General features: G+C 40.2%; 2 protein-coding genes across 3 annotated transcripts in view; both read right to left on the reverse strand.

Annotated features, from left to right (window-relative positions):
• tert (telomerase reverse transcriptase) overlaps window positions 1-10,692 on the reverse strand; it is a 23,685-nt gene extending 12,993 nt beyond the window's left edge. The window contains exons 1-11 of one of the 2 annotated variants that reach the window (XM_038309044.1): window positions 10,400-10,692; window positions 7,825-9,088; window positions 6,767-6,956; window positions 6,531-6,684; window positions 6,269-6,436; window positions 6,007-6,168; window positions 2,691-2,792; window positions 2,536-2,618; window positions 2,335-2,451; window positions 2,168-2,239; window positions 1,832-2,020 (exon numbers count right to left, since the gene is read on the reverse strand). In XM_038309044.1, coding sequence (XP_038164972.1) covers window positions 1,832-2,020; window positions 2,168-2,239; window positions 2,335-2,451; window positions 2,536-2,618; window positions 2,691-2,792; window positions 6,007-6,168; window positions 6,269-6,436; window positions 6,531-6,684; window positions 6,767-6,956; window positions 7,825-9,088; window positions 10,400-10,615 — 2,717 coding nt within the window. In that variant the 5' untranslated portion in view covers window positions 10,616-10,692. Of the gene's footprint in view, window positions 1-1,831; window positions 2,021-2,167; window positions 2,240-2,334; window positions 2,452-2,535; window positions 2,622-2,690; window positions 2,793-6,006; window positions 6,169-6,268; window positions 6,437-6,530; window positions 6,685-6,766; window positions 6,957-7,824; window positions 9,089-10,399 lie in introns of both variants that reach the window. The other variant, XM_038309043.1, reaches the window with a different exon arrangement.
• Window positions 10,693-13,614: 2,922 nt separating this feature from the next.
• sync (syncoilin, intermediate filament protein) lies at window positions 13,615-18,388 on the reverse strand. The gene is made up of 6 exons (XM_038309045.1): window positions 18,195-18,388; window positions 14,891-16,446; window positions 14,596-14,810; window positions 14,137-14,344; window positions 13,926-14,050; window positions 13,615-13,856 (listed from the first exon to the last, which is right to left on the reverse strand). Exons 2-6 carry the CDS (start codon window positions 16,385-16,387, stop codon window positions 13,811-13,813), a joined length of 2,091 nt encoding a protein of 696 aa, XP_038164973.1. The 5' UTR covers window positions 16,388-16,446; window positions 18,195-18,388; the 3' UTR covers window positions 13,615-13,810.
• Between the last annotated feature and the right edge of the window lie 10 nt (window positions 18,389-18,398).

Consider the following 18,398-nt stretch of genomic DNA (forward strand, 5'->3'; position numbering starts at 1 on the left):
CTCCCCTAGTTATGAAAACGCTCAAGAAGCTACAGAAGAATCACTCTCCTACGAATGGCTGAAAGCGTATTATGTAAGGCGCGTACTAGCTGGCATGTCACACAATCGGCTGGAAATAATTTACTAAACCTTCCTCCTTTTTACGGACAGACTGAACGGCAGCCATCCCAGATTGATAACGTAGAATTCAACTCATTCCTACACATATCAATATTGCTACTGCCAGGTTAGCTAGGGATAGATCATATATTGAATATACTTCATGTATCACTAGTTTTCCCACGCACAACAGTTAAAACGACAATCGCAACCATCGAGTAAAAATTTGCATCACGACATAAATCTTATTTTTCCCCACACACTGTGAATGCATCAAAAACCCCTTCTCCAAGCAGGATTATATGCTACTAAAGCAACTGGAAAGAAAATATGGCAATAGCAGGTGTTGCAGCTAAGCAATACATGACACTGGTTTGGATTTCATGCCGAGGACGTCGAACAAAAGGCGCTAATTTCTTAGCCTGACGTAGTCCTACTCAATTTTAGTCAGAATATGAGTCTGATACTGCTCCATAGAGCTGTGATTATGGGGCGTGTTTCGAACGAACCAGGAAAAAAAATGCCTCTGCACTCAATTGGATAGACCTACAACCAATAAGAGCAACGGAGTGTGTGACGTATGTTAAGCGACCAAGGGAGCCAGCTGATAAATTAAACTTTTGCCGAATCCCGTAGGAAGGACGCCAAAAACATCTTTCTTTTCAACAAATGCCGTGATCGCGTTTCTCTGTTCCTCTTTTAAAATTTATTTGCAGTCAATATCTTCTAGAACAGACCTAATAGCAGAATCTACACACCTCAACTCTCCAGCGGCAGCCATTGTTGTTGTCACCCAAGCGCGCTATGGTGATGTGGTTGATTACGTTACTGTTGATCATCTGTCCATCATCGTATAAAGCCCGCCCTGACAATTTGATTGGATTGCCAGATATTGGGCGAGCATACTCGCGCTACTATGGAGCAATGCCAGACCGAACTTCCCGACCTCAAACGTTGTGGGCGGGACTAAGTTCGGAATGGCACCCAGGCTACTAATTTCTAAGACGTGCCACAAAAACCATTGCTGCAAAAAGGTAGCAGCACAAATATACTTCAGCACCTAAAAATCATCCCCTGCATAATGATGAATGTTGAAAACACTGCATTTCAGCATCTCCCTGCACACCAATTAAAACATTAAATAAATCAGCTGTGAACCCGATGATGTTGGCCTCGTCGTTTGAAAAAGCGATCCTATATGAGAGAAATATTAAGGGATGGAGGGAAATCGTAGACGTTATTTAAATGTTGTTTAGATGCTCTAATAATGATGTGGTCTTGTTCAGAGGTTTTGTAGGCATATTCTAAAATTTACAACTTTTTGTGCTTCTATAAAATTCCCAGCATGTAAAGATGAATTCAAATAGTTTTGAGAATAATGCTAATAATGCTATAATATTTTCAGGAAGCTGAGTCCAACACCGTTTTAGATGCTTTCCTTATCATCTTACTCCTTCTAAATACATTTTGGGCAGGCCAGTCACTTAAAATGTCCATAAAATATATTTCAGCTTGTGTTTGCAACATTCTAAAAGGTGGGGAAAAACGTAAGCGTTTGAACATTTATTAGGGAATATTTTTCACTCAGCTAGCATGTGAGTTGTTTACGAGTTTGTACAAAGTTCATGTAGGATGATACTTTCCAAGAAACAATTAAAAAAGAAAAATGTGCAATAATTTCTCCTACATCAAACAAACCGGAGGCAATGATGGAGCTGACAGCATTATTCACCTTGAATAGTCTTTATGGACATCCAGGGAGTGGGTGTCCAGCAACAGCCCACACCACGGGAAGAGATAGTGAGGAGGCAGGACGCGGATGCCGGGGCAAGAATCCACGCTTCCTGATACTTGGAAGTTAACCACCACCTTCTGTGGATTGACCACGAGGCCATACTGTGGAACTCCCGCCAGCAGCGTACTACACACACAGTTCGGGTTCAAGTCTCAGAAACGTAGATAATATATATATATATATATATATATATATATATATGATGGCTTTATCTAAAAAGGTGATAAAATATAGTTAAAAATATTCATTTAAATGTTTCCCTGGGTGTCGTACTTCAGAAACGTTTGTGCATGGTGCTGGTCTGGAGTAATGAGGAGGAAGTCGTCCACCAGTCTCATCAAACACCTGCAGAAAAAACATGTAGAAGCAGAAGATGCAGAAACACAGAGGTAGAAACACTGCCCTCTGCTGGAGACGGTGGATCATCAGCTCTACTGTACCCTTTGCTTTTAGTGATGTCTCTGAACAAGGTGTTCTCCATGTGGCCGTAACACAAACAGCAGAGCAGACTGGACACCACGGATCCCTGAGGAATCCCTCGGCACTGGCGGTATGTCCTGCAACACACAAGGGCCACGTTTAGAAATAAATAAGATTAAACAAACAAGGAGGTGTAATGGGAAAATAAACTAAGGGTTTACTTCTTTCCATACTGAACGACACTGCCTGTTAGCATTTGGGTGAAGAACTGGGAGGCTGCTCTGCCTCGGAGATCAGAGGAGAACTGCTGTGAAAATAAACGGAAGTGTTGGAAAATCTCATCATAAAAAAGCATCAAATTTCATCAAAGTATTACCTGTTCCACTAGGATAGCGTGGTGGATTTTTCCACTTTTCTCCATCGACATTAAAAATCCCTTCATGTTGGTGGATCCCATGCTGTCCTCCAGGAAATCTGCCTATAGCAACAAAAGGAACGCAAAAACTGCTCAAAATATGTGACGTCTTTACATGACCAAACAGGATGAAATTATTGACTTAAGTTTCCCCAAAAAAAGTGCATGCAAAACTTTTTGTATATTTATGGAAAACACAATTTTAAAACAATGCAACTTCAATCTCTAAATCATGTATGGGTGTGGAAATAGCAGGTGTATGAGAATGTGTATAAGAAGAAAAGAAAGGCCTCAGAGGAGGCAGATATATCCCAGAATGCTTTGTGCGGAGAGCTCTCCTCGCAAAGCAATATGGGATTTGCTGCGGCCTGACTAATAACAAAGATGCAGCAGGCAACGCGCAGTGGAGGAGGAGTTTCGTGACCAACGAAGCAAAAAGCAGTGAACATTTGTCAGATTGGCCATAAAGTCAACTATAAAGCCGCTGCTCTATGTAGGGATTGAGGAATTTAGGGGTTAGAGCAGACATGCGGTTACAGGGTTATGCATATGCATTTTTTTTAAAGTGGAGAGGGGAGGCAGGGTTCCTACAGCATAAGGCAAGTTAAATTCAAGACTTTTTAATGCCACTTGAAATAAAAATTTAAGACCAAATTCACAAGAAACACAAGAAAAACCCGCTTGCAACAACTTAACCCAAAGGTTTATTTTAGCATAAACCACTGCACTAATGTTTCAAATTTTGAAAAGCTTCCCATACAGGAAGAAAGCTAAAAACAAACAAATGACAGATATATTTTAACAATTATTTAACTGAATTCACAAACTGTTTTAGCAGGGAACAAAACAAATCAGTTTTAAAGCCACAACATAACCAGTGCTAAGTCTTTTTTGCAGCTATTTTTCTTTGTGTTGTTTTCTTAGTATGTTTGATTTGGTGATAAGTGGAGGCGTTGCAGAGACAAGGGTGGAACAAAACCGAGAAATACCGGCTGTTTCTCGGTAACTCTATTTTGACGCTTTGTGTTTCGTGCTTTGCATGTGCGACTCCACTGCCTTAATTGCCATCGTTCCGAGCTTGAATGACTTCTTGCACAAAATACACTGAGCCTCATGTATGTTCCCTGGTTTTAGCCATGGAGAAAACTCTTGGCTGGATAGCCAATTTTGGTTACATTTACACTTGCTCAGATTTTCCAAACAAAAAGTAAATGGTGCATCTCCCAAATGTCCCGGCCGCAACAACGCTTTTATTGGTTCCGCTATCGGGACAGAACCAATAATGGCGAGCCATTATTTTTTTTTTTATAAAAAGAAAAAAAAAATTGTAAATTTTAATGTTTTATTTAGATTACAAAAATAAGTCGTAATAAAAATAATCCTATTTATGATGTTTTAAAAATTAAGACCTACGAAAGACTGATTTAAGACATTTTAATACCAATTAAGGCCTTGGTTTTATTTTGAAGAATTCAATGCCTTTTTAGACTTTTTAAGGACCCGCGGGAACCCTGGACAGGTCTTTTCAAAATTTAGCAAAAATTCTCCACTATACCTTTAAGATGTAAAGAGGAAGAAAGTAAAAAAAAAAAAAAAAGCTCTGCTCACCGTGCAGAAGGTGTGCAATGATTTCAAAAGAGGAACACATTTCCTTAGGGAACCTAACTTTGTACAACACTGTTGCAGTGGGTCAAAGATGAGGCTTTTATTCTTACACTGGCGGCATTTAATTATGTCAGCTGTGTGTTGTCTTTTGCATTAAAAAATCCTATCTAAAGTGTTGCAGGTAGCTGTTTGGTTCTGTCTCTAATTAATTAAACTTCTGAAAGCTGCAGCATACGCATACGGCTGCACACACACACTCCTGTGTATTTCTATTCACTGACATTAGACAGCTGTGTCAAAAATAAAACAAATGGAATGATTCTGGGAAAATTGAAAGCTTAGAACCGATTCTAATCAATTCTTGAACCTTCACAGCTGTCCAGGACGTCACTCCAGGAACACAAGTAACTTAAAGACATCTTTGGATTTTCCCTAGCTAGTTTTCCGACACATTCTATTGATAAAAATGCTTTATGGAAAGCTGAGAACAAAATAAATAATCTGGCTGAAATCTAAATATTTTTTTACTACTTTTCAGCCAGACGTTTTTTCCCCCCATTAGTGGAAATCTGGTTTGAGTATTTTTGGGGAATTTGAACTTAAAGGAAAATTCCGGTTTTTAACACTTTTAGCGCATTTTCTGTAGTGTCCAGGATGAAATCGAATGATCGACACCAAAATTTTGACGATTGGTCCTGTCTCTGCTATTTGGCTCATGCAGAATTCTCCCCTGGCTGCTTCAGAATGGCTTCCATAGTGCATGTCCGATAATGTCCTTAAAACAACCTTAAACGTTCTTTTTTTTAAATATGCTACTCACCGGGTCGTCAGCGCTGTTCAATGACGTTCCAAAAAAAGTTTCGTGAAGAAAAACCGTTCCTGTCTTGTTTTATTTAGCATTTTGTAAATCCCAGAACTATTTTTTCCGATACATCACAACCGCTTATAAACTTCCGCTTCCCGTTCGAATCTGAAGCGTTGCACACTCCAGACCACTAGTTGGCGACGGTATCCTCTACCGTCAAACTCAAAGTCCAATATGTCCTCCTCAAGAATCCACCTTTCGTATTCCATTTTCAGAGTTTTTTAAAGTGTTTAACAGAGACGTTAGCACCTCGACGTCGGAGTACACAGAGTGAAGCATAAACACTTGGGCCTTGCTAAAAGACTACAACTAAGCGTAAACAGGCCCCATTTCCGTTTCCGGTGGCGGAGGGATATTGACTATTCCAACAGAACTCAATGGGATTTACAAAATGCTAAATAAAACACTACAGGAACGTTTTTTCTTTACGAAACTTTTTTTGGAACGTCATTGAACAGCGCTGACGACCCGGTGAGTAGCATATTTAAAAAAAAGAACGTTTAAGGTTGTTTTAAGGACATTATCGGACATGCACTATGGAAGCCATTCTGAAGCAGCCAGGGGGGGATTCTAAATGAGCCAAATAGCAGAGACAGGAGCAATTGTCAAAATTTTGGTGTCGATCATTCGATTTCATCCTGGACACTACAGAAAATGGGCTAAAAGTGTTAAAAACCGGAATTTTCCTTTAACTTCAGCTTGCATTAAAGGTATCCAGATTCCTTTCCATAACTAAATAAATAATATCAAACTAATCCAAAGCTTCTGGATCCTACGTTACATGAGCACATGTGTGTAAAGCTGCACCTGTCTAACAAAGGCCCTTTTCAGGCCTTCGTGGGAATCGGCCCAGATCTTTGCGTAGCGGCGGATGGTGAAAAGCTCCTCCTGGAAGGGGGACAGGGTCTGTCCAATCACCTCCAGGAGTTTGTCATGTGGCAGGCTCTCATAGGCCCCACTCACATCCACCTGTGAGAGACAGAAATAAAAAGAAGGAACTAATCTTCCCTGGTGCTATAAATTAATGAAGCTCTAGCAGAAAACACAGCTATCAGACGTTTTGACTCACTTTCACGAAGTAAAGTGGTTGAGGTTTTTCTTTCTGGGCTGGTGCCAAAGAGCTCAGCACCTTGTGAATATCCGTCATCCCCCACACTGTGGAGCCAAGGAGGGACGGAGTGGAGCGCACGCAGGCCCTCAGCATGTACAGCAGGTCCCGCACCCGTGCCTGGAACATCTGGAGGAGGAATGGTAGTTACAAAAATTTAAAACAAGTAAAAATCATTCCTTCCCAGGTGTAAAAGGAAAAGCCTGCAGCAGTCTCTGCATACCCTTGTTTTAGGATCTGTTCCTATAACTCGTGTGATGGGCCTCATGCCGTCTGTCTTAGGGATGAAGCGAAGTCTGGAGATGACGGTGCCTTTAGGGAGAGACGCCACCTGAGTCGCCGATAACTCCTCCATCTGGCCTTTGGCGAGGTGACCTCTGTAGAAAAGAAAAAGCTGTTAGTTATATATATATATCCACTCTTGGATATCTTTAGGGGACTGTCTGTCTCAGTGTATACTTGAAAGCCAAGTCCTGGAGTTTAGCCCAGACTTCCTGTCGGTAGAACCTAACGGCGTTCTTCTGCCCCACACCGTCTGTGGCGTAAAAACACGCCCGAACCAGGCCCACAACAAAGCCGTCCAAGAGCCAGGTCAGAAACTGACCCAGGATCTGCGTCCGATACGCCAGCTCACTGGGTGGGACCCGGCCTGCATGAAAAAACATCCGATCAGGACATCAGAAACACAAAACAGTCAGAATTTAATGACCGACACGGCGCCAAGGGACTGTGATCCAAATTCAAAATGTCTTCCTGCAATGAGCGGCCAATCATTTAAAGATCAACGACAAAGCATTTGCTGTAAAACAGGGTTTTTAGAATAAACTTTCTTCAAACTTTAGTATCACATATTAGCGAAAAGTGGGGCCATCATTGCTACAACTATAGACTTTATGGTTGTTCTTTCAATGCTACAGAATCCTAAATCAAACTGAAATATTTCTGATATTTCTGAAAGGTAAGAGACGTTTCCAAAAACAGCATGTTTCAAGATTCAACATTTCTTATTTTTTCAGCCAGCCTAGAGTGGCAATCCAGTAAGGCGAAATCTCAGTTTTGGTACAGCCCATCCAAGACGAGGGGACGGGGTGTCTGAGGCCTTGCTGCCGTAAAAAAAAAGGCACCGCTCTGCCTTCAAAAAAAAAGGTCTGACTTTGCCACCTGTAAGGCTGGGGGTGTGGTGGCGACAGTGAGATAGAGCACAAGACTCATAATCGGAGGACTTCTTTCCCGACACGACGCCCTAGGTTTAAATCCAGACCCAGAAAAAGTAGCTGAATATTCCCCTCCTCGTTTGTTACCCATTTCTTTTAAGTAAAATCCAAGAGGGTCACTAAATTCAACTCAGAGCTGCCTTTTTAACCCAGTATTCTAAAATTGACAAAGGCTAACGTTTGGGCTTCTTCTTTTGGTACCAATGCGCACTTCAGAGATTATTTTTGTCACCTATCCGGGCAGAGAGAAATCTGGAAATTGTCACAAACTGAATGAACACCCTGAAAGCAGGCCTGACTTACCGGTTTTACTGATCTTCAGCCAGTCGCAGTCATTCACCTTCATGTTCCACATCAGCTCAGCCAGCGACAGTCTCTCAAACTTGCCGCTATGCAGGAAGGCTCTGGCTCTGGCCAAGAAATGAACCCGGTTGTGGTCGGAGCCCCACAGCTCTTGAGGAATCACAGCGGAGAGGCATTCCCTGACAAACAGGTAGACCCGGTGGGGTCCGCAGTGTTTCTGTAAAAGGGAGTTTAACTCTGCAGCAGCAGAGTTGCACTCTTGGAGCAATGGGCAGAACCTCTGTAGAATTTTGCTGTAGGGGCATTTCCTGTGTTGCTGTAAAAGCCGAGTAAAGAGGGGAACCATGCTGAAGAACCTCGGGGGAAGCTTCTTTGGCTTCTTCTCTACACCGTTTAAATACATAAACCCCTCAAAGAAGATAATTCGTACCAAGTCTTTGCCTTGTAACCCTCTGGATCCGTCTGCGCTCTTTTTCTTCCTGTTGAGAAGGAAGCTGTGCAGGCCTCTGTTGCCGTACATGAATCCAAGCGTTCGGATGTAGCATTGGGAGGGAGGTAAAGGGGGATAAACCCCTGATCTCCAACTGGGACTACCCTCTGAGGAAGGCCCGGCTGTTTGTATCCCAACTGGCTGTTTGAAACCAGTCCTTCCACTTTCCACGTTATTCCTAGACACTGCTGGTTCTACGGACACGTCCTGATCATTTTCTTTGCTCGCTAACCGTCTCCTCTTTCCCAACAAATTCTCCTCCTCCGTCTGCTCTGGTCCCCTCTTTCTTTTCCTCTTATTCACTTTTTCCACTCTTCTCCTTCTCATCTTGTCGTCAGGCAGTTTTTCAACTTTCTGTTTCCCTCTGAAGCTCAGTGACCTTTGATTTCTTCCAAATTGAGAGAAACTACGCCGCCTAAATCCAAGCAGAAGACGAAACCCACCAGAGGAAGGGCTGGAGGACACCCTGTCATACACCGGGAGGCCACACACCTGGAAAACACATGAAGGAGGCACCGAAACGAATAAGGAGCAGCTCTCCAGAAGGTACCGCATGATGTCTGTGCCTAGGCGCAACGTGACTTTCTTCCACAGGTCACTGCCGTGGACATAGGCGGCACTTTGAGTCAAGTCTCCTTTGAATTTAAAGTGATCAGCATCCCGATCCTCCTGCGGCAGGGCCAGCAGATTGTAGCCGTGTGCAAGGACGTTTTTTCTTCTTTTCCTCTTCATGGTGTTGAGGACAAAAGCCAGGACTTCTGGTAGAGTGCAAATCTAGCAGAAATAGAAAATGAGATCCAATTAAAAAACAAACCTTTACAAAAGGATTTATTAGATCATTGTGACCACTGGGGAAACATATGGAAAACTTGAAGTGGTGTGGATACTTTTGAGGGGCAACTTTTTGTACTAACCTGTGTTTGTGTGTCACATTCAAACCAAACTAAACACACAGATTTTAAAATTCTATTTCAGTATATTTTGAGTCAGAATTCTGAAACCTTTCTCAGAATTCTGATTTTTTTTCTGCGAATTCTGACTTTAATCTCAGAATTCTGCCTTAATTCTGACAGCTAACAAACATGTTAGCATCAAGCCATAGCCATGTCTTCTTTAGTCAGAATTCTGATATTAAAGCCAGAATTCTCAGATTAAAATGAGAATTCTGAGATTAAAGTCAGAATCGTGAGGGGGGAAAAAAAGTCAGAATTCTGAGGGGGAAAAAAGGCAGAATTCTAATATTATGGTCAGAATTAGGAAAAAAGTCAGAATTCGGAGAAAAAGCCAGAAAAAAAGGTCAGAATTCTGAGGAAAAAAAGGTCAGAATTCTGAGATTTAAGTCAGAGTTCTGAGATTAAAGTCAGAATTCTGAGATTAAGGCCAGAATTCTGAAATTAAAGCCAGAATTTTGTGATTAAAGTCAGAGTTCTGAGAAAAAAGTCAGAATTCTCAGATTAAAGTCAGAGTTCTGAGATTAAAGTCAGAATTCTGAGATTAAGGTCAGAATTCTGAAATTAAAGCCAGAATTTTGTGATTAAAGTCAGAGTTCTGAGAAAAAAGTCAGACTTCTCAGATTAAAGTCAGAGTTCTGAGATTAAAGTCAGAATTCTGAGATTAAGGCCAGAATTCTGAAATTAAAGCCAGAATTTTGTGATTAAAGTCAGAGTTCTGAGATTAAAGTCAGAGTTCTGAGATTAAAGTCAGAGTTCTGAGATTAAAGTCAGAATTCTGAGATTAAGGCCAAAATTCTCAGATTAAGGCCAGTCAGAATTGTGAGAAAAAAGTCAGAGTTCTGAGATTAAAGTCAGAATTCTGATTTTTGTTTTTCCCCATATTAAACTGAAGTAAAAATAAAAACTTAATCAACTCTTATTTTTTCTTTAATCTAGTGCAACAAAGTGCACAGTCCCCATAGCTATTAAATTACCCATAATTTGTGTTGATCAATTACATACATTTGGGACAAAATACAAAGGGTATGAATATTAAATGGAAAATGACTTGCTGATTCAGCGCGTAATGTTTACAATCCACTTAGGATGAGGTGTTTGTGTCATTTTTCCAGAGCAGCTGAGTTCTTCTTACCTGGCTGCAGCTCGGGACTTGCTGTAGCTCCTTATCGAAACAGACAAACACTCCTCTGACAAACGTTTTAAAGCGGTTCGAGTCTGACTGCTCAGTTAGTACCGCCGTCTGACCCTCTTTGAAAACGATGTTGTCGGCAAACTCCTGCAGCGTCTGTATGTGCCGATACAGAGACCGGAGGATGTTCAACACGGCGGACATATCAGCCGTAGACATACTTAAAAACCTGCTGGACACGAGCTACATGTTGAGCTGAAAACAAACTCCTTCCTGCATTGAGGTATAGGGTTCAACCGCCCGCCTCTTCCTTAGCCAATGAGAGTTCAGCTTTGATGTGTGCGTCCAATCAGAAAGCCCCATAGTGAACGGTTGTCATAGCTCCGGTATACCGCGTGGGTATGGCAGGCTATTTTGACATTTATTAGCTTGACTAAATATATCTTCCAGACAAATGCATTTATTCCTAGTCAAAATGAAAATTTCAGATATCTAAAGTAACATTCCTCCTAAACAATTTAGTTATCTGAAATGTAATTCTTACTGGTACAAATGACGTCACGTTTCCCAATCATGTGTATTGGGCTTTTACTTTCTAGATATCTAAAATAACATTCTTCCTCTCTAAAATGAATTCTGACTTGGATGGATTCTAATTTCATATCTCCATAATAGTCTGCTAGTCATAATTATTATTTCCGATATAAAAAATGAATACAACTTTACAGATCAATTATTACAATTATTGACATCTAAAATATCTTTCTTCTACGGTAGTACGAATATAATTACAGATATCATCTTCTTATTTTATGACTAGTTAAATCAGAATTCCAGATATCTCAGTTTTAATAATACCTATCTAAAATTTAGTATAGAGAGCCCATATAATAAACAAGTGTGTTCTAAGCTCCACTTAGTGTAATTTGTTGAGCAGGCTCAGAATGAATTTTAATTAACTTTAACTCACTGAATATTGAACTACTTTTCTTTTTTCTCTGAAAACAAATAAATGGTTAATTGTATTTAATTATTCTTAGTCGTGTTAAGAATTATACAATATTCTAATAGCATGTATGCATGTTGCAAAGCACAGCCATTCATTTTATATATTTTATACAACTATAACACAAATGTATATAAACATATCTCTCACTGCTGTATCTGCCACAAGCATTAATGTGTAAATATATGTATTTATTCTTTAGCAAGAGATTTAGGAAAATCAGTTTTTTCTTTATTTGGAAAATACACATTCGTTTCCTGTTGTTACAGTGTAGATTGATCCTGTATAGCTTCAAGGAACTGTTCACTTTAAGCCATTCCTTCATTCACATTAGTTCTGGCATGTCCAGCCTAAGCCTCTGTGGAAGCGCCTCCGGTCATGAATTGATGGATAGACAAACAGAGAGAAGGAACTGAGGTATAAAAAAGTTTAGTCTAACACATGTAAGATATATTGTTTACTTTTGTAGATCATCTTCTAGCTGCTTTCCTAAGACACTGTGCAGCAAATCAGCCTCCTCTGTCTCAGCATTATGTTTGACATCCCTGCAGGTCATTTGCTCATCCTCTTTAAGTTGCAGACTGTCTGCATGCAGCTTTAATCTATCAGGTTTACATGATACAAAACATGGAGACCAAATCATATGAAGATTTCTTGATGTTATAAAGCCAAGGGTTAAATAAATTCAACTAAGAAACATAATGGGATCCCATTAGTGCCAAACATGTTTTTGTGTCTATGTATGTGCTTAAATGTCTGCGTATATGTGTAAAAATTAAAGTTGAAGTGAAAATTGTTTGCACATTTTTGAAAAGATCCGCCCTGTCCATTATAACACCTATTACACGTGTGCGAGAGCGTGCACATGCCCATTTCTCCTTGTGCAAGCTCTGTTTCAAAATTTACTTTCGAAAGAAGATTTGCAATTTTTTCCACTATGTCAGACTTATCATCGGTAAATGAAAATGGGGATGAGCACATAGGACTGCCTTATGTAAACATATCACCAGAATGATTCACAATTAGGAGAACTTATTTTGATGATCCACCCAGAAAAAGAACGTCATCCACTATAACTTTAAGTGGAAATATGTGGGGTTATCTTAAATTATTTCTCAACAAAGATTACATTTTTTTTAATATATTTTACAAAAAAAAAAACTTCAGTTATTATTATTTTTCTTCAAATGTTTTATAAGTATCCCAGATAAAAGGTTTCCAAATCTTTTAGGAAAAAAGCTCCAAGCTGTTAGATTGTGACACATTCGCAAATGGAGCCTTCTGTTCCCTATTAATTGTATCAGAAATCCTCTCTACTTTGTAAACCATGGCTATCTATCTACCCTTATTAAGATTTTCGAGCTTTCATTATGTCACAACTTTCCCATGACCTACCTTTCCTTGCTTTCCTTCCTTTATTCCCACATTTTTAGTTCCTTTTTGTACACCATACCTTCAATAATTTCACTCTCTTTGAACTTCTCTGTTAATTTTTTTCTCTCTCATTCATACACTTACTGTAAAATGCCTCCTCTGATTTTGACACATTTTTAACTGTAATTTACTACTCTGGCTGAATTAAAATGTAAAGAAATTAGGCAGTGCATCAGCTTTTAATGCATTATGGGGGCTTTCAAATGCATCCTTTCAATTATTAATTAATGCTGTAATTACTTTTTATTACAGAATTCAGAAATTATATCAAAACCGTTTATATATTATGCTTTTAAGAGTTTTATGTAAACTTATTTCTGTCAGTAAACTCGATCCTGCTTTGTTCCTCCTTCAAAGAAAACGTATGTTCTTTGTGGTGATTCTACCATAAAATCAGTTTCTGTAACACTCAGTTTTCCATTTTTTTAATGTTTAGTATTGAGTCTACATTTTATAAAATTTTCTTAAGCTCCTTGCAAGGCTACTTCTTACAATTTTAAGATTTCCATGTACATAGTGTTTCATACTCACTAGTATATTACTAAGCCAGAAAGTATGGTTAAACAGTCTTTCTTTTAACATTGAAGGGCTTAAGATTCGTTACTGCTTCTGTGAGATGAGTGTGTGTTGTGACATATTGGTGCTCTTCTGTTTCCTGAGCTCACCCACTTGATTAAATTGTACAGCATTGTTTACTTCTTCAGAAACATTTGCCTTATAAGTAGAAGAAACGGGCTCTGTTCTTTAGAGACAGACATTAAGTCACCAGTCGCACTCATCACTGTAAGAAAAACCAGACCTTTATTTGCAACAGAAACCTTTCTACATCGTGCAGCCTACGTTACAGACAAACAAATCGGGTAAAGTGCATTTTCGAAATCTTTGGAGCTGACTGTTTTCTGCAGATAATAAAAAAAAAAATCAAAACACATATTCATAACAAGGCTGTTTTTCAACTGAGAAGAAAGGCGTCATCATGTCTTATCTTGCTCACAGCTGTTGTGGTCCTCAGAGGCAATCCTAAAGAAAACCAAAAGTCGTAAATCGTTACATTATTAATGTAAAACTGGCAGAAACATCTTAAACTACCTGTAAAGCAGAAGTTGTTTGGTGAGGCTTTCTCTCATTTCTTCCATATCCTTGGTTTTTCTCTTCTGAATCTCTAACTCAGTTCTCAGCTCACGGATGCTCTCCTCCAGAAAATGTATAGCTTCCTAAAACAGAGTAGATCATTAGTCCAACTAGAAGAGCAATGGCTTTAACATTTACCATTGACACTCAGAAAGCACTGTTTGCTAACCTTGTAGCGACTTGCATCTTCCTGCCTCTGCATGTGGGTCAGTTTAAGTCTCTCCTCTAAACAAGTCCTCTCCAGTTCCAGTTTCTGAATCTCATCCATCAGAGGTTTCACCTGGACCTTCAGCTCATGGGACTGATTTTTGGATTTCGTCAGTGCATCGGCCGTTGCCTCTTTCCTTTTCAGCAGTGCAACCAAAATGGGTTCATACCTGGGAAATATATATATATATATCACCCCTATATTATCAGTATGTTATCAATATACACAGTATAAATCGTACCCGGCTGTGTGGATGAAGCATTTGGAAGGACACTATGATTCGGATGGACATTCACTGTCCTTGAAACCCACACTTGAAATGCACTCAAAATATCACAATTTCAAGTTTCCCCATGGCAAAAAATATATTTTGCATGTGGTATTACATGCACACACACCGTTTTATTAAAGAGACAGTACCTGTCCTCCAGTGCTTTTAATCCACCCTGCACATATTGCTGAACATCCCCGCAGGAATTCTTCCTACACTCGGTCAGCTCCTCCTGGGCGTTGGCTGTCTCTCCGGGGGTTTGGTGGTGAAGCTTTGCATTTAGCTCCAATAGCTGTTCCTGATGTGCTGATCTGAGTTGGCAGCTCTCCTCTGCCAGCTGCAGAACCAGAGAGTTTAGCTTCTCCTGAAATGTAAAAGAAAACATTTCAGAAACTTGATTCCTTAAAAAAGTGATGATGCTACAGCTCCTAGTTGGAGTCTTACCTCTTCTGTCCTCAGTAACTCAAAATCACAGCGCTGATTATTTAGGGTGGCTTGACTCTGGGCACACTCCCTTACTGCTGCAAACAGCCACCTCCTCAGCCTTCTAAGCTCATCTTGTAGTCCTTGTCTCTCCAAGTTCACCTTCCATGTTTTCCTCTCTTCATCTGCCCTCTCCTCCCTCAGGCTGTGAATCTCCTTCTTTCTCTCCTCTCGCCTCGCCTCTTCTTCCTTCTTAAGAACTGTGATCAGCTCCAAGGCTGTGGTGTCTATCCACTCCTCCATCTCCTCTTCATCCTTGCCTCCCCTTTCCACATCGTCCTTGATTTTCGGTCCTCTCAGCTGCAGCACCTCCAGCAGAAGCTCTTTTCTCCTTTTCTCTAACCGCTGCACCTCCTCTATGCAGTCGTCCATCTGAGAGCTTAGTTTGGTCATGTCTGACTCAAGGTCTGCTTTTGATACAGGTTTCCTTTCAGCTGCTAAACTAACATCATCTGTGCCTATCCCTGCAGTGTCTGCCATATTTTCTGGTTCTTCATTAGGTATATGCCCTATGTTTATTCCCTTACATGTCATTGTTTCTTGATTTGATTGATCCTCGGCCTCTTCCAGCTCTGAAATCATAAGGTCAGGGTTCTGGACATCATGTCCTACTACAAGATGACCTTCTGGTCGCTGCTTTAAATAATCAACCATATTATTTTGTGAGTTTTCTTTTCCTGCTGAGTCCATTGCTTCTTCAATCCCACCATCTTCTGAAGCTTTATCTCCTTCCACATTAGAACCATTATGCATGGGTGGCAATGCTGGGCTCTCAAGTGCATCCAGAGTCAATGCTTTGTCCATGTAATGGTAAGGAGTATTTTTGATGTGCATATATTCATGACATGCATCCGTAGTCTGTTCCTGTGACTCAAAGTCCATGCCAGTCTCTTCCATACAGCTTTCGAGCATGGCCAACATCCTCAACAGCTGGTCCTCATACTCCAACATGCTGGCGCTCAGCTCGCTGCCTGCTGAGGAAAGCGGCATATCTGAGTGGCAAGAACTCCCAGGCTTGTGGATGACTGTGCCAAGGTTTTGGCTTTCTGCTAGTTCATCTTCTGTTTCAGTCGCATCCATTTGTGTGTCGATGTAGAAAGAGGAGCGACTAGCTTGGGTAGACATACATGCTTCTTCATGGGTTTCTGTTCTGGACTTCTCTTTGCCTTTTATGCAACCAGACTTACTCAGACTCGTTTCAGAGTAACCCTCAATGTGGCGTGATCTAAAAGGAATACCTGTAAGCTTCTCACAGCTTTTCAGTAAGACGTCCATCTCCTGAAGGTATGGCTCTGACAGAGCTGGTTGATGAAGTGGTTTTCCAGTGAAGCTTTGCGCTGCAGGGTTTTGGTTGCCATCACTCTGTTCCACAATGGTTCTATCTGTGTCTGCTTTTTCTTCTCTGATGAAAAGAGGCCCTACACAGGTGGTGGAGATGTCTTCCTCTTGGTCCTCCATTGGCTAGGATAGGATGTACCCAGTTCTGGTGTTGGTAACTCCCTTAGATCTACAGCATTCTTTAAAAAAAAAAGGAAAAGATATGTTTCAACCACAAAGTGAAAGCTGTGGTGTAATGCTATGTGACGTCTTTCTTGTCAGAAGCTGTAGCTCTGTGTGATATACATACCTGTTAATAAAAGAACAACGTGACAAAAGCCCTCCTACAGTAATTTGTTTGTTCTAAGATTTGTCCTGCCAGAATGTCATCTGGTCTTCTGGAGATCCTAGGATTTTATCTTACCAGATAGTACGTCACATCATGATGGTATTTTGTGAGCCACCTTGGCCAAAATATCCTTCTACAACTATTTGACTCCAAAGGGTCAGGCACTAATGGTGAAATACACTAACTCACAATCAGAAAGTGAGCATACGTCTGTATGAGCAGATGTTTGGCAACTTGGCTGTTCTGAATCATTCAGTCGAGTCTTATAGCATTATCAAAGAAAAGGCAGTTTTGGAACAATTTATTTCTGTCTTTTTATGTCAAGAAAGGCTGCAAAACCATTTTTGACAAAAAAGCCAATTGTGGACCAGTTTGCAGGTTTTACTTGAAGGAGAATGTACTGCTGAGGCAGTTTACTGTACAATGAAACCAAGGAAAGCACTGTTAAACCACAAAGACGTCTCTGCCGTATCCTGTGCAGAAATGAGATTTCATGAATGAAACCACCATGAGATCTACAGGAGAGGTGATATAAAACCACAAGGAGGAAACGTAAATACTGATACAAAAAAGGTCAACTACATTTTTTATGTCTAACTCTGAAGGGATTGCATCACTTGGTGACTCATAAATGCAACAGCGAGAAATTGACTTTAAATCCCTTACTGCCTTATTGCTTGTTGACATAACACAAAGATGGATGGAAGACATCTCAGTTTTTAGAGAGGGCTTTTAGACTTTTGTTTTTATATTTATAGAGTAATCACTATTGCTCACCTGATTTTTCATTGATCCATGTTTTAGATTGGTTGGGCGCAATGGAAATGTTTATTACTTCCTAATGAGCTTAACTTTCAAACCTTCCAAGATCTCTCCAATGGCGTGAAGACATATCAATGGATGTGCTAGGTTAATATTATGGCGAGGCACTGTAAACTGGGATGCCACTGGGACTTGTGGATCCATGCAGAAAACCAGTTTGACAAATGGCATGCCACGGACAGCTGTCCCTTCAGGGGCAGATGTCCAGGCACTCAAAGATTTTGGGAATGTCTGGACACGCCTCAGCTGGCCAGTTCATGAATTCACATATAAACACCAACGACATAAACCCAGACAGATGGTTTTGAAGCTCTCAAGCTTTAGCAAGTGGCATCATCAAGATCATGGTTATTTATGGATGGGTATATAAACTTTACTTGGGTTTTTTATTTTATCATCTTAAAGAGATTGTTGGTTAAATCTGATCAGTAATGTGATTTAGACTAAAGTTAGTGTTGCAGCGTTGACATGATGATGTTTTCCAGCTGCTTCTGGCTTGCATTTAAGCTTTGTCTCCTGAGCTTATGAAAACATCGGTCACCAAAATGACTGTTGACCTACATCTGAAGCAAACATAAATCGAAACATTTCAACTTTTTGGGAGATAAAAGACCAGAATTCACTGTTTACAAAGTTGTTAGAAATTAACTTTTATTTTTATTTTTTAATAGAAGTCTTGGCAGTTTTAGAAACATATCATAGCATCAAAAAATTCTAATTTGGTTAAAATAAGAAACAGAAACCATCAAATATTAAATGCAATACATCTGTACTTACAGTCAGCATATATCGAAGATTATCTTTCAGTGGATTGAGTCCCGAGTGATGTTGAACATATGGAAGGAGTTTGAACAAGTTGTGGTTAAGATGACAAAAGCAAGCTGAGCTTTTGGAGACTGAGCAGGAGAAGGGGTGCAGATGAACTCTTAGTGGAGGGGAGGGTTAAAAAAGACAGCTGAGCTGACCTCCTTCCTCCCTCAC

The sequence above is a fragment of the Cyprinodon tularosa genome, unplaced genomic scaffold, assembly GCF_016077235.1.
Source record: "Cyprinodon tularosa strain WSP-4 unplaced genomic scaffold, ASM1607723v1 ctg655, whole genome shotgun sequence".
NCBI lineage: Eukaryota > Metazoa > Chordata > Actinopteri > Cyprinodontiformes > Cyprinodontidae > Cyprinodon > Cyprinodon tularosa.

Excerpts from the sequence above, each read along its gene's own strand:
- sync (XM_038309045.1), bottom strand. The coding sequence starts at position 16,387 with ATGGAGGACCAAGAGGAAGACATCTCCACCACCTGTGTAGGGCCTCTT. Across the intron at positions 14,051-14,136 it reads AAGATGCAAGTCGCTACAAG|GAAGCTATACATTTTCTGGA; the intron begins GTTAGCAAACAG and ends ACTCTGTTTTAG. Across the intron at positions 13,857-13,925 it reads AAACAACTTCTGCTTTACAG|GATTGCCTCTGAGGACCACA; the intron begins GTAGTTTAAGAT and ends GGTTTTCTTTAG.